This window comes from Rhopalosiphum padi, chromosome 4 (assembly GCF_020882245.1).
Source record: "Rhopalosiphum padi isolate XX-2018 chromosome 4, ASM2088224v1, whole genome shotgun sequence".
Taxonomy (NCBI): Eukaryota; Metazoa; Arthropoda; class Insecta; order Hemiptera; family Aphididae; genus Rhopalosiphum; species Rhopalosiphum padi.
The window spans coordinates 36500056-36525124 of NC_083600.1; the positions used below are offsets into that span (position 1 = coordinate 36500056).

Consider the following 25069-nt stretch of genomic DNA (forward strand, 5'->3'; position numbering starts at 1 on the left):
ATACTGTATAGTGTATATTTGTTAAAAATCAATATATTTGAACGCGTAAGCGTGTATCTATACTCTATAGGTAGTATAATAGTGTTATACTGTTATACTAATAAAGTAATAATTAATAACTACTTTGCTAGAAAAATGAGTGTTAGGTACTGACGAGCTACGTTTCAAAGGTATCAATATTTTAAATTTATAGGTATTAAGTATTAAAATTAAAAATTATCTAAATTGTGTCGTGTAAGTGTGTGCATAGTAATTATATACTAAGTCATAAGTGAACTTACTAAACAGTGTGTATATAATAAATTAATAACAGTGCGAATAGACAGAAAATGAATCTATAGTAGGTAAGGACGTAAGGTATAAACTGAAGAAATAGTAGATCACACCAGCAAGATTCATCTCAATAAAGTGCTATACAATTATTATTATTTTTTTTTTTTTTTGTAGCAAGTATTTTGCCATAAATATTTTTCCAATTTTAATAACTAACCTAGTGCTCCGATACTTCTGAAAATATATTTAAATTAATTTTGAATTTTACATAATAACAATTTTCTTATATACTTTTAAATTATTTTTTTTAGTTTAGTTACAGTATAACACCCGCATGTGTTGGTATTTTGTAACTTGATATTTTACGATTATTAAGTTTTTAAGTGAGTTATGAGCAATTTTAATTTAGGCTATGTTATATACGCATAACATGATAAAAAATTGAATTATCGTAAAAAACTAACATACAAACACTGATAATTTTCTTACCACCAAGTTTCATAATAGGTCGATTCACTCTAATTTTTAAACTGACAGAGCTAAACGTGATCTGCTACTATTTTACGTACTTGTAAGACAGAGAGAACGGTTACCGGTATTTTTCCCGAATCAAAATTCCCGAATGGACTTTTTCCCGAATGGTATTTTATCCGAAAATCCGAAAACCCGAAACCTTTTTTCCCGAACGCCTTTTTCCCGAATCGAAATTCCCGAATGAACTTTTTCCCGAATGGTGTTTTATAAAAATAATTTTAAAAAAAGTATAATAACATAATAAATGCTGTTGCGTTATCGTTAAATATTTTAAAATCGACAAATTATATGCATATAAAAATAAAAATTATTTAAAAAAAATTAAAAAGTATAATAACATAATAAATGCTGTTGCGTTATCGTTAAATATTTTAAAATCGACAAATTATAATGCATATAAAAAATAAAAATAATTTTAAAAAAAGTATAATAACATAATAAATGCTGTTGCGTTATCGTTAAATATTTTAAAATCGACAAATTATATGCATATAAAAATAAAAATTATTTAAAAAAAACTAAAAAGTATAATAACATAATAAATGCTGTTATCGTTAAAAACAAAATTACAAAACAATATTATGTGCGATTGCCCTCAGAAATTGTAACGGCTGGTATGTATTAAATTCAGCAGTAATGGACATTATTCGCTTTTGAAAATCCCGCCATTTTCTTTTTGGTAGTGCTCTAACTTTTCGTCCTAAACTCAGCTCCGCGATCATTATCTCAGCATCAGCTTGTTCTTTTTGGATCTCACCGAGAGCGGAGTAAAGATCTGGATGATGTTTTCCAATAACAAGCTGGAAGCGATTGTGCCACCCCTCACTTACATTGTTGGTTTTGTGTGAACCAGTTAGAGCGGCTTGGTGCTGATTCCAAATTTCTGGCGGATAACGTGGAAGAATTCCTCGTCTTCGCCCTCTAGCTATTACTCCTACAACATAATTTTTTTCAAAATATTCCAAAATTGGTAATAAATCTTCAGGCGCGTCATTTTTCAAAAGCGAGAAAATGCGAGGTACTTCAGCCAAAGGTACGAATGCCAACGCTAGCATCATATGACTGTACATTTTTAATGAATGATCATCAGGGTCATTGTATGTGGCTTGAAGACCAACAGATTGAATTTGTCGATACATTGATTGACCGAAATGAAAAAAGCAACAACTGAGAGGACAATTTGGATAAACTTCTTGACAAGCGTTGATTATAGATTTTTCAAAGTCAGTCATGATCTTAGCCGGTTCACAAACAATCCTGTGTTCGTTAAATGAAGATTGTACTGCTCTTAGCACAGTGGCATACTGAACCGTTTCTTTTGACGACAACAGTGCATAGACAAATGGAATTTCAATAAAACGTTTAATTTTTCAAATATTAAAAATCTTAAGAGACATTTTTGTTAAACGCCGCGTCATGACACCCGGACACCGTTGTTCGCCGCGAAGCTCGCGACGTATACGACGTATATCGGCGCACCCGTACCAATACACCACTGATTAACACATCATAGACATATACCTAGGTAATAAACAGGGTTGCATTTGAAAAAAAAATTTATTATTATCGTTATTATCGTATTTATCGTTTTTCGTTATAATTACGTTTCAAATTTCAATCGTTTTATGTCGAGTATAACGTTATAATTATAACGTTATTATAACGTTTGCAAGCCCTGGACTAATAAATATAATAAAATCCATCAAACCTTAAAAGTCCCGTCTAAAAACCAGCAATCACTCCGGGCCAATAATTCTAAATTTCTCCGAGTCGAGAACACAACGACTCTACCTTCATTGACGGAATCATCATCAAGTGAATCGTAAATTAAAAAATGTTCACCCGTAAGCGTCTTTTGATACCGATCGGGAAGAGTACCAAAGTCATTAAGTGTTTTTGGATTGGGCGGCAAATTTTTCCTTAGGTATGTGTAAAATACATAAAAATTAAATTGGACCGTTGACTGGTAATTTAGAACGCACATAAATAAAACCTCCACAAATTAATTTTGTTTCACTCAAAATTTTAATTTCAGCCATGGTGATAGATTAAAATAAAATTAAAATGATTTTGCTAAGTATATAATCTTATATTATTTACAATAAAATGCACTGGAAAGTATAACGACGGTCGATAGCACTCGAATAACGCGGCTTTACGATTACAACGATTACGTTTTACTTGTATACCATAGATAAAAGATACAAACGATAATAATAATAATAATAATAACACAAATATCGGTGTAAAATATAAATCAGCGACGGTAAAGTGCAATAATGGCAAACATGCGATTCTACATGTGCCCGTTTATCGCACGGAGAAAAAAAAGATTAGAAAAGATTAGAAAAGATTAGAATGTATAGCAACGGCTGTATTTTAGTTATAATGTATAGAAAATACATACCTAGTCATTACAGCTCACAGTTATAACATTTTTAAATTTTTAAAAATTTTTATTTCGGGAACAATAACCGTCAGGAAAAAGTCGTTCGGGAAAAAAGGTTTCGGGTTTTCGGATTTTCGGATAAAACGACATTCGGTAAAAAGTCCATTCGGGAATTTCGATTCGGGAAAAACGGCGGGTACCGAGAGAACACTTGCGGGTATGACGACCTCTTAAGAGAATTCAATAAAAAAGTGAAAAATTAATTTTCTATCATACTTTACAACGAATTAAAAATTGTTTTCAGAAGTTCCCGATTATTAGGATAATCGGTATTCGGTAAATTTGGCATAAGATAGATAGTAGACCTACTTTTGACAGAAAATAGACGGGATCGAACAATCTTAAAATAATCAGCTTATACATAGTTATATATTATGTAAATGGTGTATGATTAAACTATTTCGTATAATTAAATTATAGGTTAATGTTTAAACTTTAACCTTTAAACAAGCATAATTAAATATGTTTATAATATTTTAATTACAGTATAGTATTATTACGTAATTATTATAAGCATATTATCTAAATTGTAATTTAGATTCCATCATAAGTTGAAAAAAATACGTATACATATAAGTTATTTGTCACGTTTAATATATATATATTTTTTATATTGAACTATAGTCAATATTTAACAATATATTTTAATATATAATAATATACTATATACTATTATAATTGTGTATACATATAAATATATAATACTATATAGTACATTGGTATTTAGGAATACAATTTAATATTAATCATAAAATATACCCAATCTATGTAATTGATAATTGTCTTTCCTCAGAATAGGTAGGTAATAATATAATATAATGTATTATAATATAGACTATAGTATATATAATATATACACCTATATATATATATTATAAGCTTATTAGGAATATGTACTTAATACATTTATACATTTATTAAATTTAAGTCTATAGCAGCTTATAGATACTATGGGAAATAGAGATATCGCACTATGTAAAAATAAAAGTGTAGCTACAGAATAAAAAATAGCACATTTATATGCAATAATAGTACCTATACACTATAGTAATATTTTAAACAAATTTAACAATAAATAAAAATGATTACGTAGTATAGAAAAATAGTATAAATCATAATGACAATACCTAACTTTATGTAATTATAAAACAATTCAGTAGTTTTAAAGTTGAAAGTATATATTGCTCATAGGCAATAGCCATTATTATAGGCGAGGCCGTCGCCAACACTTCTCTCTGCTATACGCCTATATAGATATATGTACATTATAGGTCTAACGTAACCTGACGACTGACACCTATAGTAAATATTGAAGCTGTGAGTAGGTTTGGTACAGAATTTAAAATTGTAATTAGGTTTAGGTAGGTCGTTGTTAGGTATGTTTAATCTATGTGTACAATATATAATATATGTGATCATCGTCCATCGAGTGTTCGAGTATATCGTTAAATCTTAAACATGTTTGTTGTCTTAAACTCGAATTATTATAAGAGGTACCAAACCTATACCTAACCTTGATGGAGGGGACATGCCACAAGTCATAATTTATCATTATTTAGGCGTATAATATTACACGGTTAAAACTTACAATATGATGCGTGAGTCACGAATCCCGAATAAATTAATAATATATTATACACGATACGATGTAGGTATATTATACATAGACAATAGACATTTAGTCAATATTATATCCAAGTCTAAGTACCAAGTTTGTAGTGTATTAAACTATTAACTATTAGCGTATGGTATTTATGGATCGTGATGAATCCGCGATGATGTAAATTCTATATATATTATTTTTATATTATTGTTATCACGATATGGGCAGTGTACGTTTGGCTAGCGCCACCTGTGGACGTCGCTGCCACCAGTGTATTGTTATTGTTTCACTGATAAAGAACAAACTACTATAATATTATTATTCACAGCAGCCAGCAGGTTATAAGTGTTATAACGGCAGACGATACGGAACGGACTTCCCCGTCTGGCAACTGTGATAACGTATTGATCTATAGTCAGTACTCCGTAGTGTATGCATTCGTAATACTTGTATGCACGTCATCGTATATTCGAATATGATACCTTGGCGGTGGCGACTGTCAGATGGGCTTTTGCGAGAAGTCTCATGCGATTTGGAAGTTTAAAGAATTCGCGTTCCGCTGAATAGCTTGGGACAACAAAACATTTATTATTATTTTTTATACAGTGGGACGACCGATTGTGCGATAGTAGGTACCTACTAATGAACTATTTACCTATTACATTATGATGTGGAGGTGGCACAAATAATAATAATAATAATAATAGTAATATAATTTATTCTGGTGCGCCTTTCAAATTCAAAATTCAAATCGCGTTTTTGATTGTATCGGTTGGCGTACACCGTATGTACTCATTAAAAGAAAAAAAAATAAACAAAAAATGTGAACTTTGCTGCTATGTTGTCTATAGTTGTGTACACATTTCACTGGATATTTTTAGCTCCCAGATATCCATCAATGTATTGTGTAAGTGATGAATGTTATTACGATTCTTACACTAGCTGGTGTAATCAATGTTTTTAATTTTCGTCCAGTTAATGATGACTGATGGATATTGATCAATCTGTGAATGGGTGGTTTGAAAGGATAAGCTTGATACAGAGGAAAGCTGATCATTACAAGCTTCATCAAGATATTCTTTCGTGAGTACTACGTACATGTTTTTATTATAATACACATTTAACACTAGTTATATTTATGAAAACTGACAAGTACAATTTTGTCACAGATTGTTATCGGATAAGGACGGTTTTGATTTTTATATTAAATCTAAGGGAATTATTATCAGTGCACATACTTGCATATTACGCTGCCGCTGTCCACAATTTTACCATGAAGTTATTAAAAAAGTTGATGTTGCTAGTTTGCCAATATATTTATTAGAGCGCATTTCAGATTTTATCAAGTAAGTGATAAATTGTTACAGCATAACATACATCAATTAATTTGATGCTTTAAATTACTGGTAATTGAATTATTCTACCTTTTTAAGACTAGTACATAAAATAAATAAATAGTTTTACTATTGAAAGTATAAACTATCATTTAAAATAATTAACAAATGTAGGTACTGCAATGTAGTACCTAATGTTATCATTTATTACATGCAAGTTGTCATGGTGACTAAGATAAAACTTAACTTTCACTTGGCTCATCTTCACTGAAGCACATAGTTGTAGTTCTCATTAGAAACAATTAACTTACACCTGTTGATTTCTTGTCATTTTTTTCTTTTTACTCTGATGTTCATGTTTTATTTAATCATCACTCTCTCTTCCAAAAATATTTGTTTCATGCTCCAAAAATGAGTAATTTCAAAGTTTTATCTAAAGGTAATGATAATATGTGATATATTGCTAAAATATGGTAGGCAATTAAGTAAGTCATAAGTAATAAATATTTAATGTTAAATTTTTATCTAATATTTATATTATTAAATCATATTTTATTTATTTTTAGCGATTCAAAACTAATATATTAATTTTATTTATTATTTATTAAAATATCAAATTTCACTGTTTCAATATATAAAAATATTTTGGTTAATATTTCATTCAAATGCAAATACTTAGGTTCAAAAATGACTTAAATAGTTTAATTTAAGTAATGATATTAAGTTTATAAAAATGTTCTACTTGTGTAGGTGGATTAAAGGTGTGGTAATGCATTTTTCCCATGATTTGTAAAATATAACATCAGATTTTTTTCTAAATTATTCTTAAAATGTATTTTTTTTTACATTATTGAAGTATTTCCATTATAAAATAATTTATCAGTATTTCAAGCTTGTTTAAATTGACTAATCAATAAATATCTTTAAAGTTTTTAATTTCTTATCAAAGGAATGAATTAGATGATTTGTATCTACTTAATATATATACTATATAGTATACATGTCTATACTTACAAATGACACTATCTTCTATAATCAAGTACATTTTTTATTTAAGATTCATATACAGGACATTTTTATGAAAAATTAGTGAATTTATTTAAATAGGGAAACTTAGTTTCATAAATTTGAACAATTTTTTTTAACCTGCTCAAACTCATACTTGAATCTTATCTTATTAGTAAAGAGTAATGACATTGTGCACTTGATAAAAATATAATAAATTCATCTGTCATATGTACTCAAATTATTCTTACTGTTTGAGATGTTTGAATTCAAATTTTCTTGAATTTAAAATTATTGAAAATTTGAGTTAAAAGAATTCATAACAAATAATAAAATAAACAGTTTATATTAATTATAATTTTTAATAGTTATGTATGTACAATATACATTGTACATATTTTATATGCGTGTTTATTACTGAATACTTATGTATAACCTAAATATTTTGGAAAATAAAAGTGTATTTAAATTTGATATAAAAATAATAAGGTATTATTAAATACATTTAATTGAGATACAAAATAATGTTTAAGAAAATATTTTGTTTATTTATAAATTGAAAGTTATATTATTGATTCATAATCAATTATTTCAGAATTCTACCTAAAATCAAGAATTAATCTCGTCTCATAAGGGTGCAAGTGATATTTATATAGATTGTTAAACACCTATTTTAAATACCTAGGTAAGATATAGGCTGTATAAATATCACTTTTGTGAAAATATCGCATGTACCCCTTTGCATGATTTTGTACATTGACCTGTCACCTTTAAATGATAAATTATTTTTTTTCATATATCACATATTTAAAATTGATAATGGAATTTGATGTATAATACCTTGGATTTCCTATTAAATTAATTTTGATTTGATCTATTTTCTAATTATTACTAACATAAATATAAGAAATGTATTTATTGGTAGACTTTACAATTAATTTAAAGTTAAATTTTATTAAAACTACTAAAACAGGCTTGGTACATAATCAAGTAACTTTAAGAAACAACAAATTTCTTGAAGCTTTTAAAAAATACTAAAAATGGTTACCTATTTAAAAATGAACAAACATGTATATATACAAAATTGAATACTCATCATCTTGTATAATACTATCTTCTGGATATAATAATAATTATTAATTATTTATGGTTGAGGACAATGGGCAGGCAAATCACACCTTTTAAAGAATCACAATGTTTACATACAATTTGCTTTTCATGGTTATCGTTTTTTTTTTTAACTAAATGTTTATTCTGTATGTTTATCTAAGATTTAGTAATTTTGTATTTAATTATTTATTTTGTAGGTGTGTTTATTCTGAGAACAATGTTACTATACTAGAAAAAAAATTAATTAAATCAATTAATGTTGACCATCCGAAAATAAAAAAACTTCCATCAATTGATTTATATGAGCCTAAAAGGATCTCATGTGATATAAATCCATTATATTATTCACTAGCACAGTATGATGATCTTTCTTCAAGTGAGTTTAGTGATTTTGAACAGTGTGCATATGATGACATAGAATCAGTCATCTTAAACAAGGTGAATATTAGTAACTCTTCGTTTAACAGCATGGACATAAAATCAAATAACTCAATTGAATCTCACCAAGTTAAGTCTCAATCAAGTTGCTCCCGTAAAGAATCAAATGTGTTAGCTAATAAAGACAGTTTTATAGATGAAAATTCTGCACTCAATTTTAAAATTGATGAATCAGATATTGGCAACAAAGTTCAAATAGTAAACAATCTTAGCAATGAATTACAACATGATCTTATAAAAAAATCGAATGATGACATAAATAGTTCTTCAAATTTAGAATTTGCAAATGGATGCATTAATACATTAGATTCATCAATTCATAGTCCAAATAATAAAACAAATCAACCAATTATTGGAATTGTAAATAGTAATACCAAAGACTGTAATCATGATTCATCAATGATTGATGGTAAGAATTTAAATGATGAAAATATTTTACTTAATGATAAAACAAATAAAATGATTCAAGAAACTGATGATGATTTAGATGTTATATTGCCTAACAATTTTGAAACTTTTACTGTAATTAAAAAATGCAATGAAACTGGAGATGTTTTTTCTAAATGTAGTCATTTTGAGGATAGTATTATTAAAAGTAATCAAGATCAATTAAAAAGTGAATCAATTAATTTTCAGACATTCACCGTAATAAATGAAAATATAATAATTGATGATGACAATGAATTTCAAAAAGACATAGTTGTAAATAGTGAATTTTTTGATCCTGAAATATCAAATGATTATAAAACATTTACTGTTGTTAATGGTATTAGTAGAACTCCTTTTCATACAGAACAACTGAGTAGTTCATCTAATTCACCTCTATCAAGCAGTAAAATATATGTAAATAATAATGACATTGATTTAGATGTATTACCATCAACTCATACACTATCTCAATTTGATACCATTACATTATTACCACAGTCAAATAATGGCAACGAAGAAGACAATGTTTCAACAACTTTAAATAATGATAAAAAAGAGATTATTATGGCTAATTTTGATATTGATACAATAAAGAAAGAAAGCTGTGGAAATAATGAGTCATATAATCAAATTGATTTCAAAGCTGAGGAAAATATAAGAAATGATGTAATTAGTTGTTCAAATAATTTTGATATTAATGTTACATCAACTGAAAGTATTGTATGTACTAATATAAAACAATGTAGTGATGTTATACCTAGTACATTATGTACAGTTAGTGATAATTCTATATTCAATTTTATTTCTGAAGATAACAGTAGTCAAAACAATTCAAATAACCAGCATTTAGAAAAGCTGAAAAGTTCTGGTGAGTCTGATAGTACTCTCAGTTTACATCTTGACATTTTAGAGAATACCAAAGGAATGAATTCTCCTGATTCTTTAAATGAAGATGAAGTGTTTGGTCTGGAAGAAAAGCCTATTGTTTCTAATAAGCTAGAATTTGTACCTTTAGAAGCAACACCAATAAAAGATAATAGAAGTCCACGTTTATCAAGAAAGTATATGGAATGTTCACCTGTTATATCAGCTAACGCTTATATTCCTGACATTGATGTGGACAAATCATCTGTCACGGAAGAAAATAGTGAACGAAAGAACTCTAGCTCATTTTTCATTGATTTTAATCAAGGTAAACCAAAAAATAAACCTAAACGTTTTGAAAATCTCACAAAGTCTTTAGATTCTAGTACAATTGCTAATAGCAAAGAAAAAATATTCTCTATGTTTATTGATTTTAACGAAGATTCTGAGTCTAGTGAATCATCATCTAAGGGTATTAAACATCGTAAACCTCAAACACTTGCAGATCGCTTTGTTCGAATGCATAGTGAAGAGGCTTGTGCCAAAACTAATGATTGTGAAAATACAGTAACTCCTCCTCCAAGTCGAATGACATCAACTGTAGAAAATTCTTCTGCTGACATATCTGAATCATGTAAGAAACAAAGTGTGTTTATGTTTATTGAGAATGATTCACCTACCCCAGTCAAACGAAGATCATTACCTCAGAGCTCTAGACTTAAGTCTCAAAGAAATTCTTGGAATGTTGACAGTACAGTTGTTCATAAAACTCATCATAGAACTCATAGTGTAAATTTATCTGAAGAAAGTAATTTTGATGCCAGGATGACTCAGAGTCATATAGAAACAGGATCAAAAGACTTCAATAAACCTTCGGATTCATTTGGTACTTTAGAATGTAATGTAAAAATTACTGTAAATGGTGCAAAAGATAGTGGAATTGGTTTAGTTGATTCTTTTGTTCGGCTATCTGATATGGATAAAACACCTTCTCAAGAAATTGTCAATAGTTTATATAAGAGTGAGTCAAAATCTGAATCATTGAGACGAGATTTAAAAAACACAGAGTTAGGTAGATGTTTAAAACGAATGTTTCCATACTTAAAAAGTATTGAAGTTGAACGTATATTACTCTCTAAACCACCTCATGCCCTTGACAATAGAGAAGAAATTAAAACTGGTCTTGGACAAGATTTGCTTCGTATGTTTATAGAAGAAATTGGTGCTGATACAACAATTGATGTTAATGGAAGACGAATTAAAGCCCATAAATGTGTGTTAACTTCAAGATGCCAATATTTTGCTGCTATGTTCAGTGGTGGATGGGTACAGAGTGCTGGAAATGTATTATATTTGAAGGGGTAAAAAAAAAAACAATTTGATTTTATTCCTTTTATTTCATGTATTTTTTTAAATTTTAGTTTTTCATATAATACCGTCCATTTAACATTGCGATACATCTATAGTGGTGAGTGTGATTTCTCAGAGATAAAAAATGTGGCTGAATTATCCAAGTTGGCTGATATGTTGTGTCTTGAAGGATTAAAAGATAACATAATGTTATACTTAGCAGCAGAATACTGTCATTTTTTTAAAGAGGTTAATATTATGCTAATTAGTAGTTTTTGATAACTTTTAATTTATAATTGATATTATTAGGTTTGCGAGCGTTGTACTATTGGTATTCTCGAGTGCTTGACATTAAGTGTTGCTTATGGACTCGATGATCTTTACTTATCTTGTATAGTATGGATAAATGACAATTTTTCAGTGGTCTGGCCAACACACCATTTTGTTTCACTGCCACAAGATTTAAAAGTTAAATGTTTTAGACATAAAGTTGCCCATGTTGATGTAATATATTTGTATTATGTAGTTTGGTCAACAAAAATGTAATTCTCAACTGCTTATTAAAATTATTTCTAAATTTATAATTTTAATTAATTACATGTTTTTGTTGACCATCATATAATAATTGTATTTTATATGTATCATATTAATTTGTGTTTAAATGCATTAGGATCTGAATGATGTATTAAGTGTAACAGAAGGCTGTGAAAAGATAAAAAAATCCTTACCAAATGATGAATGGACTAAAGAAATAATAGACTTAACTACAGACCTTTCAAATAGTATAATAAAATATTTGGCAAAACATTTTTATTCTACTATAACATCAAAATAGTAAGTCAGCTAAAATAAATCATAAATATGTCAATAAGTATAAGTTATATAATTTAAATATGTATTTTTTGATAGTTTTAAACAAATGCTTGAAAGTGAAAACTTATTTTCCGATAGCTTTGCTACACATTTATTGGCATCTTGCAATTGTGCAAATAGAAATCAAATACGACAAGCTTATGATCACTTGAACAAATCATCATCAAATAATTTTTGGGTAAAATTACAAGTTTTAATAATTTTATAAAATCAATTTAAAATTGTTAAATGTATACAGAAAAATGTTGCCAAAAGTTTTATTATAATACTTTTGATAATTGTATGTGCTTTTGTCTATAGTAAACTAATTAATAATTTATGAATATTTTTTTCTATATACTGTCTCAAATAAAAGTAACCTCAGGCAGCGACAGATTTTTTTTTTGGTTCCGTTAGACTACACTCATCAATTAAATCGATTTTTATAGTTTGCTTTGATTTCAGACAATCAACTACAGCAAAAAAAAAAAAACTGAATTGTTTTAATCTTAGCAATATGAAAGCTAGACAGTTGTTAGAATAATACAACTATGCTCCTGAGAGGATGGTATTTAATGCGTTTTAGCAACACCCATTGGCACCACTAGAGGTTACTTTTATTTGAGATAGAGTTGATTATCTACTGTAGATATTATATGTGTATTTGTTACAAAGTTCTGTTATTATCTTGTTAGTGTTATAAAATTAATAGTTGAGAAAAATCATTTTGTACATTGGTCTTAAAATTAATAAGTTATTAATTATTTTTGCTAGTAAATAATTAATATAACTTTTGTCTTTGATATTTAAATATAAGGTAAAATAAGTATTTAAATTATTCACAAATTTACTATTTTGTTATGTTAAAAAGTGAAGATACTAATTAGTAATAATACTTAAAATATTAGTTCATTAAAAATAATCTAGGTAATTTTATATAGCTTTTAAATCATTATCCAATAAAAAAATGTACATATTTTATAATATTGTTTATTATAAATTTTTAGCATACACAAGGAGACGTTTTAGTGAATGCTATTATGGAGTTAATAGTTAAAGGTTTAGCTTCTGACTTCAGAAATGGCAAAGAAAGACAAGCAACGGGTAGTCTTCCAAATGATTATCGTATGTCTGAAGCTCTTGCTAAAAGAATCTCATTTGAGCTGGGTATATCTGGAATAGAATTAGCAGCAAATGGAACTCTGATAACATCAAGCCCTGTTAAAAAAATGACAAATAGTACTAGAACATTAAATAAAACACAAGAAAATAAAGTTAAACTAAAAACTGCAGTTGAAAATATTCCATTAACAAAAGTTAAAACTCCAGGAAAATTTGCAGAGGTATCAAAAAAAAAAAAATTCTTAATTATGTATTATATATTTTAAAATTATATTTATATCACACTTTATAATTATATAAAAAATTAATTTCAGGTAAAATCACGGTATATGGAACCAAAACCACAACTGGCTACACCTACACCTCCAAAAGTGTTATCTGTTCATAAAGATTTACCTCGCGGCCGTCGTAATATGTCATCGTCAACATCTCTGATCTCATCGCCTAGTATTAGAAGCACTATGGCAAGTTCTAGGTTGTCTACTAATCGAATGGATAGTGGTTTAAAAACTAAAACATCGTCTGAATTATCTCTATCTACTCCTAAAACAAAACCTAGGACTATGTTGCCAAAAACTGATCCTTTACCATCTAACAATCGTGCATCATCGATTGCAATAAAACAAATACCCAAAACTAGTAGAAAACCTATACAGAATATTGTAAGTATTAAAAAAACATCTAATGAGAAAATCATGAATGGAGTAAAAAAACAAACTATTATTCCAAAAACTAAAATGTTGCCAAATGGACATCCCACTATAGGTTCTAGATCAGGTACATTTTGTAAAGATGAGCCTACTGTTGTACACAGTAAAGATATAACTAGTTGATTCTGTATTTTAGATTAATTGGTACTAAAAAAAAAAAAAAAAATATTATGGTTGATATTGCATATTATAAAATATAGTTGTAATTTTTTCTATTTCAAATCTGATTGATATACTTGTCCTTTTTTAATTTTACCAGAAGTAGAAATGTTTAATACTAATATTGTAATATTGTTCATTACAATTCTACTATTATATCACAACCAAAATATATGCCCAATTACTTAATAACTGTACTAACGTAAATTTATGAATAATATTATTTGTAATATATTTATATGTTTATTGTTTCCTTCTTTTCTTTTTTTTGCACATAATATTTTTGCTCATAATAATTATTATTGTTTGGATATGTTAAATATTGTACATATTTATTATTCATAAAAATATTATTTTTCATTTGTCCTAAGTGAACAGTGTTTACTGTGCAATATATAAATTTATAAACAGTTTAATAGATAAGTTATAATACCTTTTAACTGTTTATTTTTTATGTTTCAATATACCCTCATCAATATGATACCAATGTATTAATTGTAAACCTATATTAACCTCCCGGGTATAAAAATATAAAAATTATAATTGTAATTAGTTATAAAAACTATATTTTAAATATATATATAGATATATTATTTTTTTCTTGTTAATTAAATCTTTTTGTTATGAAATATTTTTAACAGTTTTATATTTAAATAATAAAATCCTAATGCTGTCTTTCTAAGTTTTTAACTGTAAAAATTGCAATATTTTATATGGTACTTTTATTTTATAATGTGAACTAGTCATTGTGCCATTTATGATTTAAAGTTTTAAATTTTCATTTAGTGTTTACTATATTTATTATTGTTTATTATTTATTTTTATATTTAATAGTTATTTAAGCACAGTTTGGTATTTATTAGTTTACTTATTTATGTTTGCAATTTATTATTAATTCTTTTGTAAATATTTTAATTTTAGTTTATCCTGTGCTTTGTCCGTCCAAATTCCAAAGATAGTATAAATAATTGTTATTTTATATGAACTTGAAGCTGTTTTTATAAGGATGATTTAAATATCATTCAACAATTGTGCAATCAAAAAAAAAAAAATGTGCAATCTCATCATTAAAAGTGTTAAATTAATTGATTTTATTTTTGTGACTTTTGTAAATTATTTTGTTTTTAATCTCAATATCCTAAACACAAGGATATCATATTATGTTAAAATAACTAAAGTATTGTATGTATAATTTATCTTTGTATTTTGCTTTAATTGTGCTTGAATTTAAAACATACACACTTATATATATTTTTTTAATTCAGCTTTAGTTTATACATAATATATTAAGTTAATATAAAAACTATTATTAATAATTTATTTTAAAGATTAATAATATAATATCAATCCTATTTAGTTGATCAAATCATTGTAGATTATGTGATAATAATAGAATCAACCATTTATAATTAAGCTCTCTATTTTGTTCAAATATATGTGTTTATAAATTTAAGCTTTTATGTAATATTAAAGTTTTTTGTAATGTTACTGTAAGCATTTACAACTATCCTTATTATTGTTACCTATTATTTAGGTGGAAATATGTTTTGAAGTCCAATATTTGCTTTTTATAATATGTTAAGCTCAATAAATATAATTATAAATATTAAGCTAATAAATTTATTCATACATATGTTTTAAATATATTACTAATTATTTACTTCAATTACATACTAAAAATATCTTACAGAACTATATTTAAGAGTGTTAATAGTATTTCAACATTAAGGAGTATAGTTGTGATTGGTGAGTATTAAACTTTGATAAAATTCTTGAGCAATTTTCATAAGTACTAGATTTTACTCAAGTTGATTTACTTCCATCATAAATTGAGCAATTGTCAGTTTTATAGGAGAAATAAGTAAAAAAATTATAAATGTCTTAAACCTTATATTTCTCCAATATTTAATTTTATTTTCTATACATATTGCAAATAGTTAATAAACTAGCATGTCAATAATAGAACTTAGCAATTTCAGTATACAGGAAGATTAATACACATTAATCAAATACTTGAGCAATTTTGTATTTTTGAGTAATTTAAATACTTGTCAAACTCTAAAGTATCTAGATATTATCTTACAGGAGCATTTATTTAAACTTGTATTACCAACTGCCAGAGAATAATACTTTTTTTAAATAATGGTTTTACAAAATAATAGGTTACAACATTACTAATAATAATGTTTATTCAATAATAATTAATATGTTTATTGTATAATATATTGTTAATGGGAGTATAATTTGTGTGAATAAAATACAAACGTTTATTATAAAGCTTTCTATATAACTAGTGTTGCATTGTTAGGTAACTATGGAATGAAACATTTTTAGGTTTCAAAAGTTAGATTTAATACTCAGTAAATGGATTAATTTTCTTTCACATATGCATATACAGGAACTAAATCTGATTAAAAAAGATTAAAACTTCATAAAAATATTTAATTATTTTGCTTTATAACTGAGATTTGTGATTTATTATAATTTCCATGCTTTTTTTTTTTATTGGATGATGGATATTCTAAATATACAAATTTGTTTAATGAGATAGTGAATTTAAATAGGTACATATTACATAGTTTGATTTATTATATTTACGATAAGCATATTTGATGAATAATTAGGCATTTTTAATAAATATTAATATTAACTAGGTTATCATTTAAGTGCATTACTGCATATTCTAAATTATTTTAGTGCAAAAACTCTCAAACTTTATTTTTAATCCAAGAGATTTTATTGTGTCATAATTATCTTAATTTTGGAATTAATTATAAAACAGTATATTCTAAAATCAACGGTATTGACTTTTATAACTTTTCTATCTTTTAAGTTTAATTGAAAAACATACATTTTTATTTCTTAGCATTGTATATTATGTACTTATTAATTCAATTACATACAAAGCAAAAGGATTTATATTTATTTGTAATATGATTAATAATATTATTATACAATTTATATTATTTATATTATATTTAATATTATATTATTATAGTAAAAATTTATGAATTGTAATTTGTAAAATTATTATTTTTTTTATCTGTGGGTAAATAATCTAGATAAATATTGGCTCACATAATCATTACTTAAATAATCTTCTTTTTAAACATTAATTCAATTGAAAAGTTATAATTTACATTTAATTATTAATTATTTAATAGCTATGATTTTGATTTATAATTATATATGAGTATTGTTTTATGCAGTTTCTGTATTTATTAAATTAATGTTATGAGCTCATTATAGCTTACAAAGGTCACTTCCACAGTTCCACAATAAAAAAACTTGATCTTACTTTTTAAACACTGTTATATTTTAAATGGTTAGTAGCATTAAAATTATAAAACTTTACTATAGATAGCAACAAGATATCAAATTGTCCTTCTAGTTCAGTTGAATGTTTTTAACCACAACAGTTCACGCTAATGATAATTGTCCATTCTATTGATACAATTTTTATTGTTGTCAAACCTGTTTATATATATCCAAAATAGGAATACTGTTTATAAGAGTTTATTATTCTAATATATAACTATAAACATTTGTCAATAAATTAATTATTGGTATATTATTTACTTCATGTATAATGAGAACATGTTCACCTTAACCTCGCACAATTCGTAAAATGACGGAAATACAAAAATTTATAATGATGGTGAAAATGTCTTTTATTTTTTCCTTTTCATTATACATTAAGATATATAGAAATATAAAATGATCCAACATTTATAATAAATACATCATATTAAGAATAACAAAAATAAATTTTAATTGGTTATATTTATAATAATTTTTTAAAACAAAATTAACTATCAATTTAAATAAAATAATACTTTTTAAATAAAATGATATGGAATATGTAACCTAAAAATAGTTGAATATAATAAAACGATTAAAACAAAAATTAACATCAACTAATAATATTATTATCATTGGTTATTTCTAGAAATTGAGCACAAATATCTCTCCAGCATTCACCCTTTTGATTGAACACAAACTTGTAGTAATTTCCGTCAGCACAAATTACTTTAAAAGTTTAAAAATTAAAATATGCTTTAAAATTTTAAATTTAAATTATTACCTATGATACAATTGTTTTCTGATCCGAATGCGCAAACACACTGTGGTCCATTAGGCACTTGAAATTTGCAAAAGCTCCAACTAGAACTAAAGTATTTTGGTAAAAAATTAGAAGCTAAACTTGATTGCTTATTTAAACTTTGGTCTTCTAATGCAAATATATGAATGGTTCCATGATCACTAGCCACACACATCATAGTTGAATCCGCGTTAAAGTTAATACTAAAATAATGTTGTAAATAAATGAATAGACAAATACAATTTAAATTTTAAATTTTATGAAACCAAAAAAATAAATTACCAATAAATTTGAGCTGTATTAGTCCCTCTTCGAAATTCATATAACATATTTCCAGACTTTGTATCAAATACTCTTATTAGAGTCCCCTAAAAAATGTTTTTAATTGTTTTCATTAGTTTTACTGACAAATTTTATTTTTTTTTGTAATTAAAAAGTACTCTTTCAGATGCAGTTGCCAGTCTTGTACCCTGTAAATTAAGAGCTATACACCCTAAAAGCGTTTCATGTGCAGCAATATCCAGAGGAGGTTTATCTGTATCTGCTAGATCTACCAATTGAACATGTCCCATTTTTCTTCCAGGGAATGCTAATAATGAATTGTTGCTATTGGGGCATAGCATACACAAACCTAAAAAATACAATTATTTAATTTGAAAATTTGTTTTTGATGATAATGAAGAGATAGTTATAATGATAATATTAATTACCTTTTGGATTGGCATGAGTTTCAAACACATGTAGCTGCTGTGGAGTCTGCGTGAACGTGTATACTTTGATAACACCTTCAAGCACAACAACTATTCGGTCTCTTCTTAGCCGCACACATAGCACATGCGTGTTGAACTCCAAAGTAATCACAGAATCTTTTTTCAGATCATCCCAGATAACAACTGTGGGCAAAACAACCTCACAAATGAAAACGCTGATGGATTTAATTTTTGTGTTCAACTGAGGTCGTACCTCTGTTTGTGGGATATTTTGGTGATGTGCCTCCACCAACCATAGCTAAATAGTTACACCGAAATAACATTTCTACAAAGGCAAGGCCGCCGTCTGGGAAGTCTTGGCGTACTTTTTCTTTTAAAGGGTCACAGTTGTATACTCTAAAGCCTTTATCCATACCACAAGCAAAACATCCTGCAAACAAATAATAATAATTAATTAGGCTTAGATTTTTTAGTAAAATAAATGCATGTATTCATTGGCTATGCAGAGGGGCTTAGGTACTTTCTTACATTATTCAATTAGTGCCTTAAAAGTTAAGCCCTTCAGACAAAGGCCTGTAGTATAACCTTGTTATTACTAAATGAAATGTAATTTTTTTTTTTTATCTGATAAATCATAATAATAATTGTTATTATTATTATATGTTATACACAAAATTAAAAAGAATATAAATTATTAATATCTAAACAATAATAATAATTTACTTGAATTTTAAAAATAGCCTGAATAGGTAATGAGAGGGGCCTAAAAAGACTATAGGTACAATTTTAAACTCAGGTCTGTGCATGCCATATCTAATACAAATAAAGAAAGAAAAGTTAATTAATACAACAGCAACATGATGATCAAAATAATTAGATATGTGTATAAAGTATGCCACACAATAAACTGAAACAAAAATATTAAAAAATATAAATTTTTTTTTCATTTTTAAGAAAGTTAAATAAATTGAATAATACTTATTCCAGGTTTAAGTATCTAGTTAAAAGATTTAAACATATTTTATTATTATATTATGATATAATTTATTATTAAATTGGTGAGTGTTTTGGAACTTCTGGGCAGGTGTCTGATCCTGCTTCTGGGTAATCACCTGGACTAGGTAACAAATTGGATTTTAAATTTCAAAACTACCTTTTTTTATGTATGTGTGCTACATCTGGGTTATTGTGACTAACATATTATTAAAAATTAGGTTTTAAGACATAATTTATAAATATTATTCAGTAGACATGATTTAAAAATCATAATATTTAAACATTTTGGGGGTTAACTTGGGCAAGTATATACGCTAAATGCCTTTGCTTTTGATATTTTATAATACAAAAACTACTTTGAGGTTCAATTGGTTTGCAATAAAAGCCAGATTTTAGACATGACTATCAAGTCATATAAATGGGAACAAAGTTAAAAAATGATCGAAACCGGTTACTCAAGATTTTTCAGAAACAATATCGAGGTTGACATTAATATGACTGTGAACAATAGTATAAAAATAATATTGAAAAAATAATTAGTTACAAAGCAATCTTTAAGAACATTAGGTATAATTCGAATAAATCAATGGAACATACTGATGCTTAGTGTTTCAATTCGTCTAATTGGAAGAAAAAACGAATCAATTACCTTGATCTTGATTGAAGCCAGCGAATAATAGACGGTTGCCATGTGGATTACTTCTGCCGATGTTCATTATTTCAACTAGGTCGACTGGCGAATATATTTTGTTCAACAGATATCCATGCGACAAACCGTGAACAGGTAGAATTCGTTTTCAAACCAGCTTGTTAACCGCATCGGCGACCTATTGGCAGCGTGAAACACCTTGGGCGCATGATAAAAACAATTCAACTACCTAAGCATTTAAAGTTTCCTTTGTAGTGTTGGGGAAACAACATTACCACATAAATAACATACCGTCAGCAGATACGGAAATGTTCTACGAAAATAACGAAAAAAAAAAAAGAATAAATAAATACGTATTTTCAGAATGAAATCGTGGCGGCAGAATTCGTGAGTTCGAAAGTGGCGGAAGAAATGAAGTGGAAAAAAACTTTAAAATAATATTATTATTTGTGATCAAAACCAATAACAACAAACAACAGCGAAAGCAAATCGTCTCGAAGTCGACGACGGCAATCGGGGATAAGTAAAATTATAAATAATCGGAACGTCATAAAAGATAATAAAATATATATATATACATATAATGTTATTGTGTTAGGATTTCTCACACGTCCCTTATCTCTGGACCGTTATCAACTGTCGTGAGTTGGTAGCGCCGCAACATCAGCTGCTGAACATGCGACCGCCAGTGATATAAAATCGTAGTCGCAGCTTACTGGTCTGTTCTCGACTTGTTTTCGCTCCTCACCCGTTCTATTATCTCTGACAAGTCCGCAATTTAGTAGTTTTTTTCCCTTTTGTGTTACACGCATGCCATCGATATTATTATTATTATTACTTCCAAACTGCCGGTGATTGCCGCCGCCGGACTGATTCGCCGGCTTGCGAGTTGCCGCCAGTCTGTACTCTGTACTCACAGTGGGCCTGTGCCGAGTGTGCCGATCACCAGTCAGTCAGTGCGGTAGCATCGTTGATCGCGTTCGTTAGTCGCTCGTCTCCGTAGTCGTCCGTCAGTCTGCCCGTGCGCGCCCGTTGCACCGGCCCTTGAATCTTGGTAGTCTATATTATATAAATTGTTCATTGGTTTTTCCGTAAGTCCGTAACGGTTTTTTTGAAAATCGTTTCGCGACAATCCCGTGCCCGTGCTGTAGCTGATTCGCATACGAAACGCAATATTTATTATTAATAACACAATATTCAACGATAATATTATTATTGACATGTCTTTGCGATGATGTCCCGTCACCCGTCGTCCGAACGTCACTCACTGCCGTCGAGTTATTGACCCATCAACATATGCTATTGGCCGCCGCTTGTTTGTCATCGGTTACGAAATCGGAAATAGGTCCCCGCGGGCTATTATAGACCACCAATCATCCGACTACACATCCATCCGCATAGAAGTCAACACCGGATCCGTCATTGTTACTGTCAAAGCGATTTTATCCCGCAGGAGGTTTGTATTATTATATATTATGCATATTATGCAATTATTATGGAATAAGTTACGATGGTATAATGTAATAATAATAATTATGCCTTTGTTAATTGTTACTATTGTGATAAATATAATTATCGTGATTTGCTAGTTAAATAGTAGGTAACTCACCTATCCATGTATATTACGCACGACAATGAGTAGGTAGCTATTACACGACGGCCGTGCTTTGTCTTTGAGAATTTTAATTTATTACGATATTTGCATAAAACGCTGACTTGTGTGAAATTGCTGGTGGTATAGCTGGTAAGTAGGCACTCTATTCATATTTGTTTATTTCGTATCATAGTACCCAGAATACTATGCGAGTACCTACAACTAGGGTTTCATAATAGCAATAGAAATATTTTATATAGTTGGCATCTCAAATATCGATTACTATTATCAATGATTTGAATAAAAAAAATGGGGTAAAAATATATTCATCGATGGTTGGTAAAGACCAAACTCTCACAATCCTCAATCCTTGATTCATACCCGGTACGTCCCTTCAAGTGATATAAGTAATTGTAGGCATGACATAATGATATGGTAGGCACAATACAATATCTTATATGTATTAGAATATTACAGGTACGTGTTGTTATAGTGTGTCTTAAACTATTATATTACGCGTACCGTATCTATAATACGTTTTGTATTGTCCATTTGTACGCACGACTCGCTCGTGTTTTTACTATTGTCAAGGTCCGGGTGCGATTTTGGCTTTTCGTTTTGGCACTGCTGTGCAGCATATTTTTATTGTGTACACGGTAGCTGCAGGTTAGTCGTGATATTAATAATATGACGATGATGATAATAATAATAATAATGATAGAAATATGTGGCGGAGGGGAATACTGTTTTTGAACTCGAGCCACGAACGTTTTTAAACATAGCTGCTGCAGCACGGAACGCCCTCGAAAACGACTGACAAACCTCACCCACCCTTTAGTTGTTCCGATTGTCCCATCGGCAATAAGGTGTCACACGCCAGAGTCGTGAATGCGTTTTGTTATTTGAAATATTAAATAATATAATATACGATCACAACTTTTTAAAATCCACTTCAGTGCCAACTTACTGCTGGTTGAACATGAACCTGTAAATGTTAAAAGCATACTACCATTACTACCCCGTTCTTTTCTGTCAACAAGTTGTCCGTCACCAGTTGATAATCTACTGATGGGGATCTATTTTACGAGGTTTTGCCCGATTATGGCCCAGTGACCTTTTTATTTTTTTACAATCTGTTTGCAAGCCCGTATAAAGTAATTATGAAAAACTATTTTCAGTGGTGATTAAAACTAAATAAGCACGTTATTGCATAATACGTATTTTAATGTAAATAGAATATAATGCGTTCACGTGGGCCATATATTAAATATACTAATATATAATATAATACGTATATTTAATCTATACATGGGCGATGGGCTAACAATATTTGTCGCGAATGGAGTTTTCTATTACGTCAATGATAAGAAATACGATTAACTGCAAGATTGTAAACAAAAAAAATTCAAATTTTGAGATAATAAAAACGATGTGTTAAAAAACCAGTCTGTTACATTACCTACATTTTTTTATTGTATGCTTTTTATTAATTTTATAATAGGTAGTAGGTAAGTACCTATGTATACCTATATTTATGTAAATTGTACTTTTAATGAATTTTACTTATTTGACTGTGTTTCCTTTTATTTAGAGGATAAGAGGTGGGAAAAAGGTGATCATATATCTAGCAGGTCACAACATAATTTACTTTTTAGATGTCTTGGAGAATTATCGAGAATTGTAGCAACTGCAAGATTTCTTAAAAATTGTAGGGGGATAATAGATCGCTGTGGAAATGCTTGTGAAGTCAAATTGATTCTCGAACCGTTCTCATCTTGAGATCAGAATGAATTGTATGATAAGAGACATAGGTGCGGGGCATGTTTTAGTGCTATATTTTGGAAGGTTTGAATTCTACCGATGTTAGATTTTATTGAATTATCCCATAGTTAAATGCTTATAATTTCAGATGGGTTTAATTAGGGATTTATAAATGTGAAATTTATTATTGATTTGCGTGTTAGAGCTATACATTTTCATGAACATTTTGCAAATTTTTTTTTCAAATGTAGATATGTTATGTATATTTTAGTAACCAATACTATGTATGATGTGCACAGGTGCTATCGAGATTTTGGGTACAATAAAGAATAACTCAATTATTATTCTATCGTATCTTGTTTCCAACATAAAAAATTGAACGTATATATGATAATATACTGGTAATTTCGTTATTTTTTTTCACTATTCTATCTTATTATTTTAAGATCTACAAAAAAACACTTTAATATTTCCAATGTACTCGCTTTTTAAAATTGAATGAAATTTGGATATTTTGTTAAAATTTAAAAAAATATAAAAATGATATAGAGACGCAAAATTATTAATCGTTTGATATTATAATATGTAGGTATAATGTAGATTTTCAAATTGAATTGTATTTTAAAAATAATTTGTAAAATTCTTTTTCTATTTAAGTATCTCGAATAGTTTATAATATTGATAATGATGACCAATGGTCATGTACCATATACATACGTCCATACATATGTTTTTCATTATTATTTTAAATTTTATTTTCGCATTGAGACTGTTCTTGGTAATTGTTTTGGTATCTGCAACATTGTCGTTGGTACTACCGAAGAACAATAGTATACGAAATATATATGTTACAAATTTTGAAATATTATTGCAATATGCGTTTGTTTACCGTTACATATACATGCGCGGTGTGCCGTAAGTCTATAACGTATTATTTGCTCGATATAAACTTGTTTGTGGAACACTTTCTGTCTCGTTTAGTTATTAATTATTAACAAAGTATAGTTATTACACAAAAAAAAAAA

The 25069-nt window shown here is 27.8% G+C and overlaps 4 protein-coding genes across 6 annotated transcripts in view; 2 read left to right on the top strand and 2 right to left on the bottom strand.

Annotated features, from left to right (window-relative positions):
• Nucleotides 1–1373: 1373 nt before the first annotated feature.
• LOC132931041 (uncharacterized) lies at nucleotides 1374–2039 on the bottom strand. The gene has a single exon (XM_060997236.1). The coding sequence runs from the start codon at nucleotides 2037–2039 to the stop codon at nucleotides 1374–1376; it is 666 nt and encodes a 221-aa protein (XP_060853219.1).
• A 3104-nt stretch (nucleotides 2040–5143) lies between these two features.
• Nucleotides 5144–15876, top strand: LOC132929090 (uncharacterized). Its single transcript, XM_060994180.1, has 10 exons — nucleotides 5144–5766; nucleotides 5835–5942; nucleotides 6029–6205; nucleotides 8506–11400; nucleotides 11461–11638; nucleotides 11699–11893; nucleotides 12060–12223; nucleotides 12299–12440; nucleotides 13249–13584; nucleotides 13678–15876. Exons 2-10 carry the CDS (start codon nucleotides 5848–5850, stop codon nucleotides 14194–14196), a joined length of 4701 nt encoding a protein of 1566 aa, XP_060850163.1. The 5' UTR covers nucleotides 5144–5766; nucleotides 5835–5847; the 3' UTR covers nucleotides 14197–15876.
• A 2104-nt stretch (nucleotides 15877–17980) lies between these two features.
• On the bottom strand, nucleotides 17981–21245 carry LOC132930889 (WD repeat domain phosphoinositide-interacting protein 3). Its single transcript, XM_060996991.1, has 8 exons — nucleotides 20981–21245; nucleotides 20690–20918; nucleotides 19298–19474; nucleotides 19045–19227; nucleotides 18775–18965; nucleotides 18617–18702; nucleotides 18317–18537; nucleotides 17981–18261 (listed from the first exon to the last, which is right to left on the bottom strand). Exons 2-8 carry the CDS (start codon nucleotides 20754–20756, stop codon nucleotides 18146–18148), a joined length of 1041 nt encoding a protein of 346 aa, XP_060852974.1. The 5' UTR covers nucleotides 20757–20918; nucleotides 20981–21245; the 3' UTR covers nucleotides 17981–18145.
• Nucleotides 21246–21438: 193 nt separating this feature from the next.
• LOC132930888 (probable multidrug resistance-associated protein lethal(2)03659) overlaps nucleotides 21439–25069 on the top strand; it is a 36093-nt gene continuing 32462 nt past the window's right edge. For 2 of the 3 annotated variants that reach the window (XM_060996987.1, XM_060996986.1), the window contains exon 1: nucleotides 21440–22145. The gene's annotated coding sequence lies outside the window, so the exon portion shown is untranslated. Of the gene's footprint in view, nucleotides 22146–25069 lie in introns of all 3 variants that reach the window. The other variant, XM_060996988.1, reaches the window with a different exon arrangement.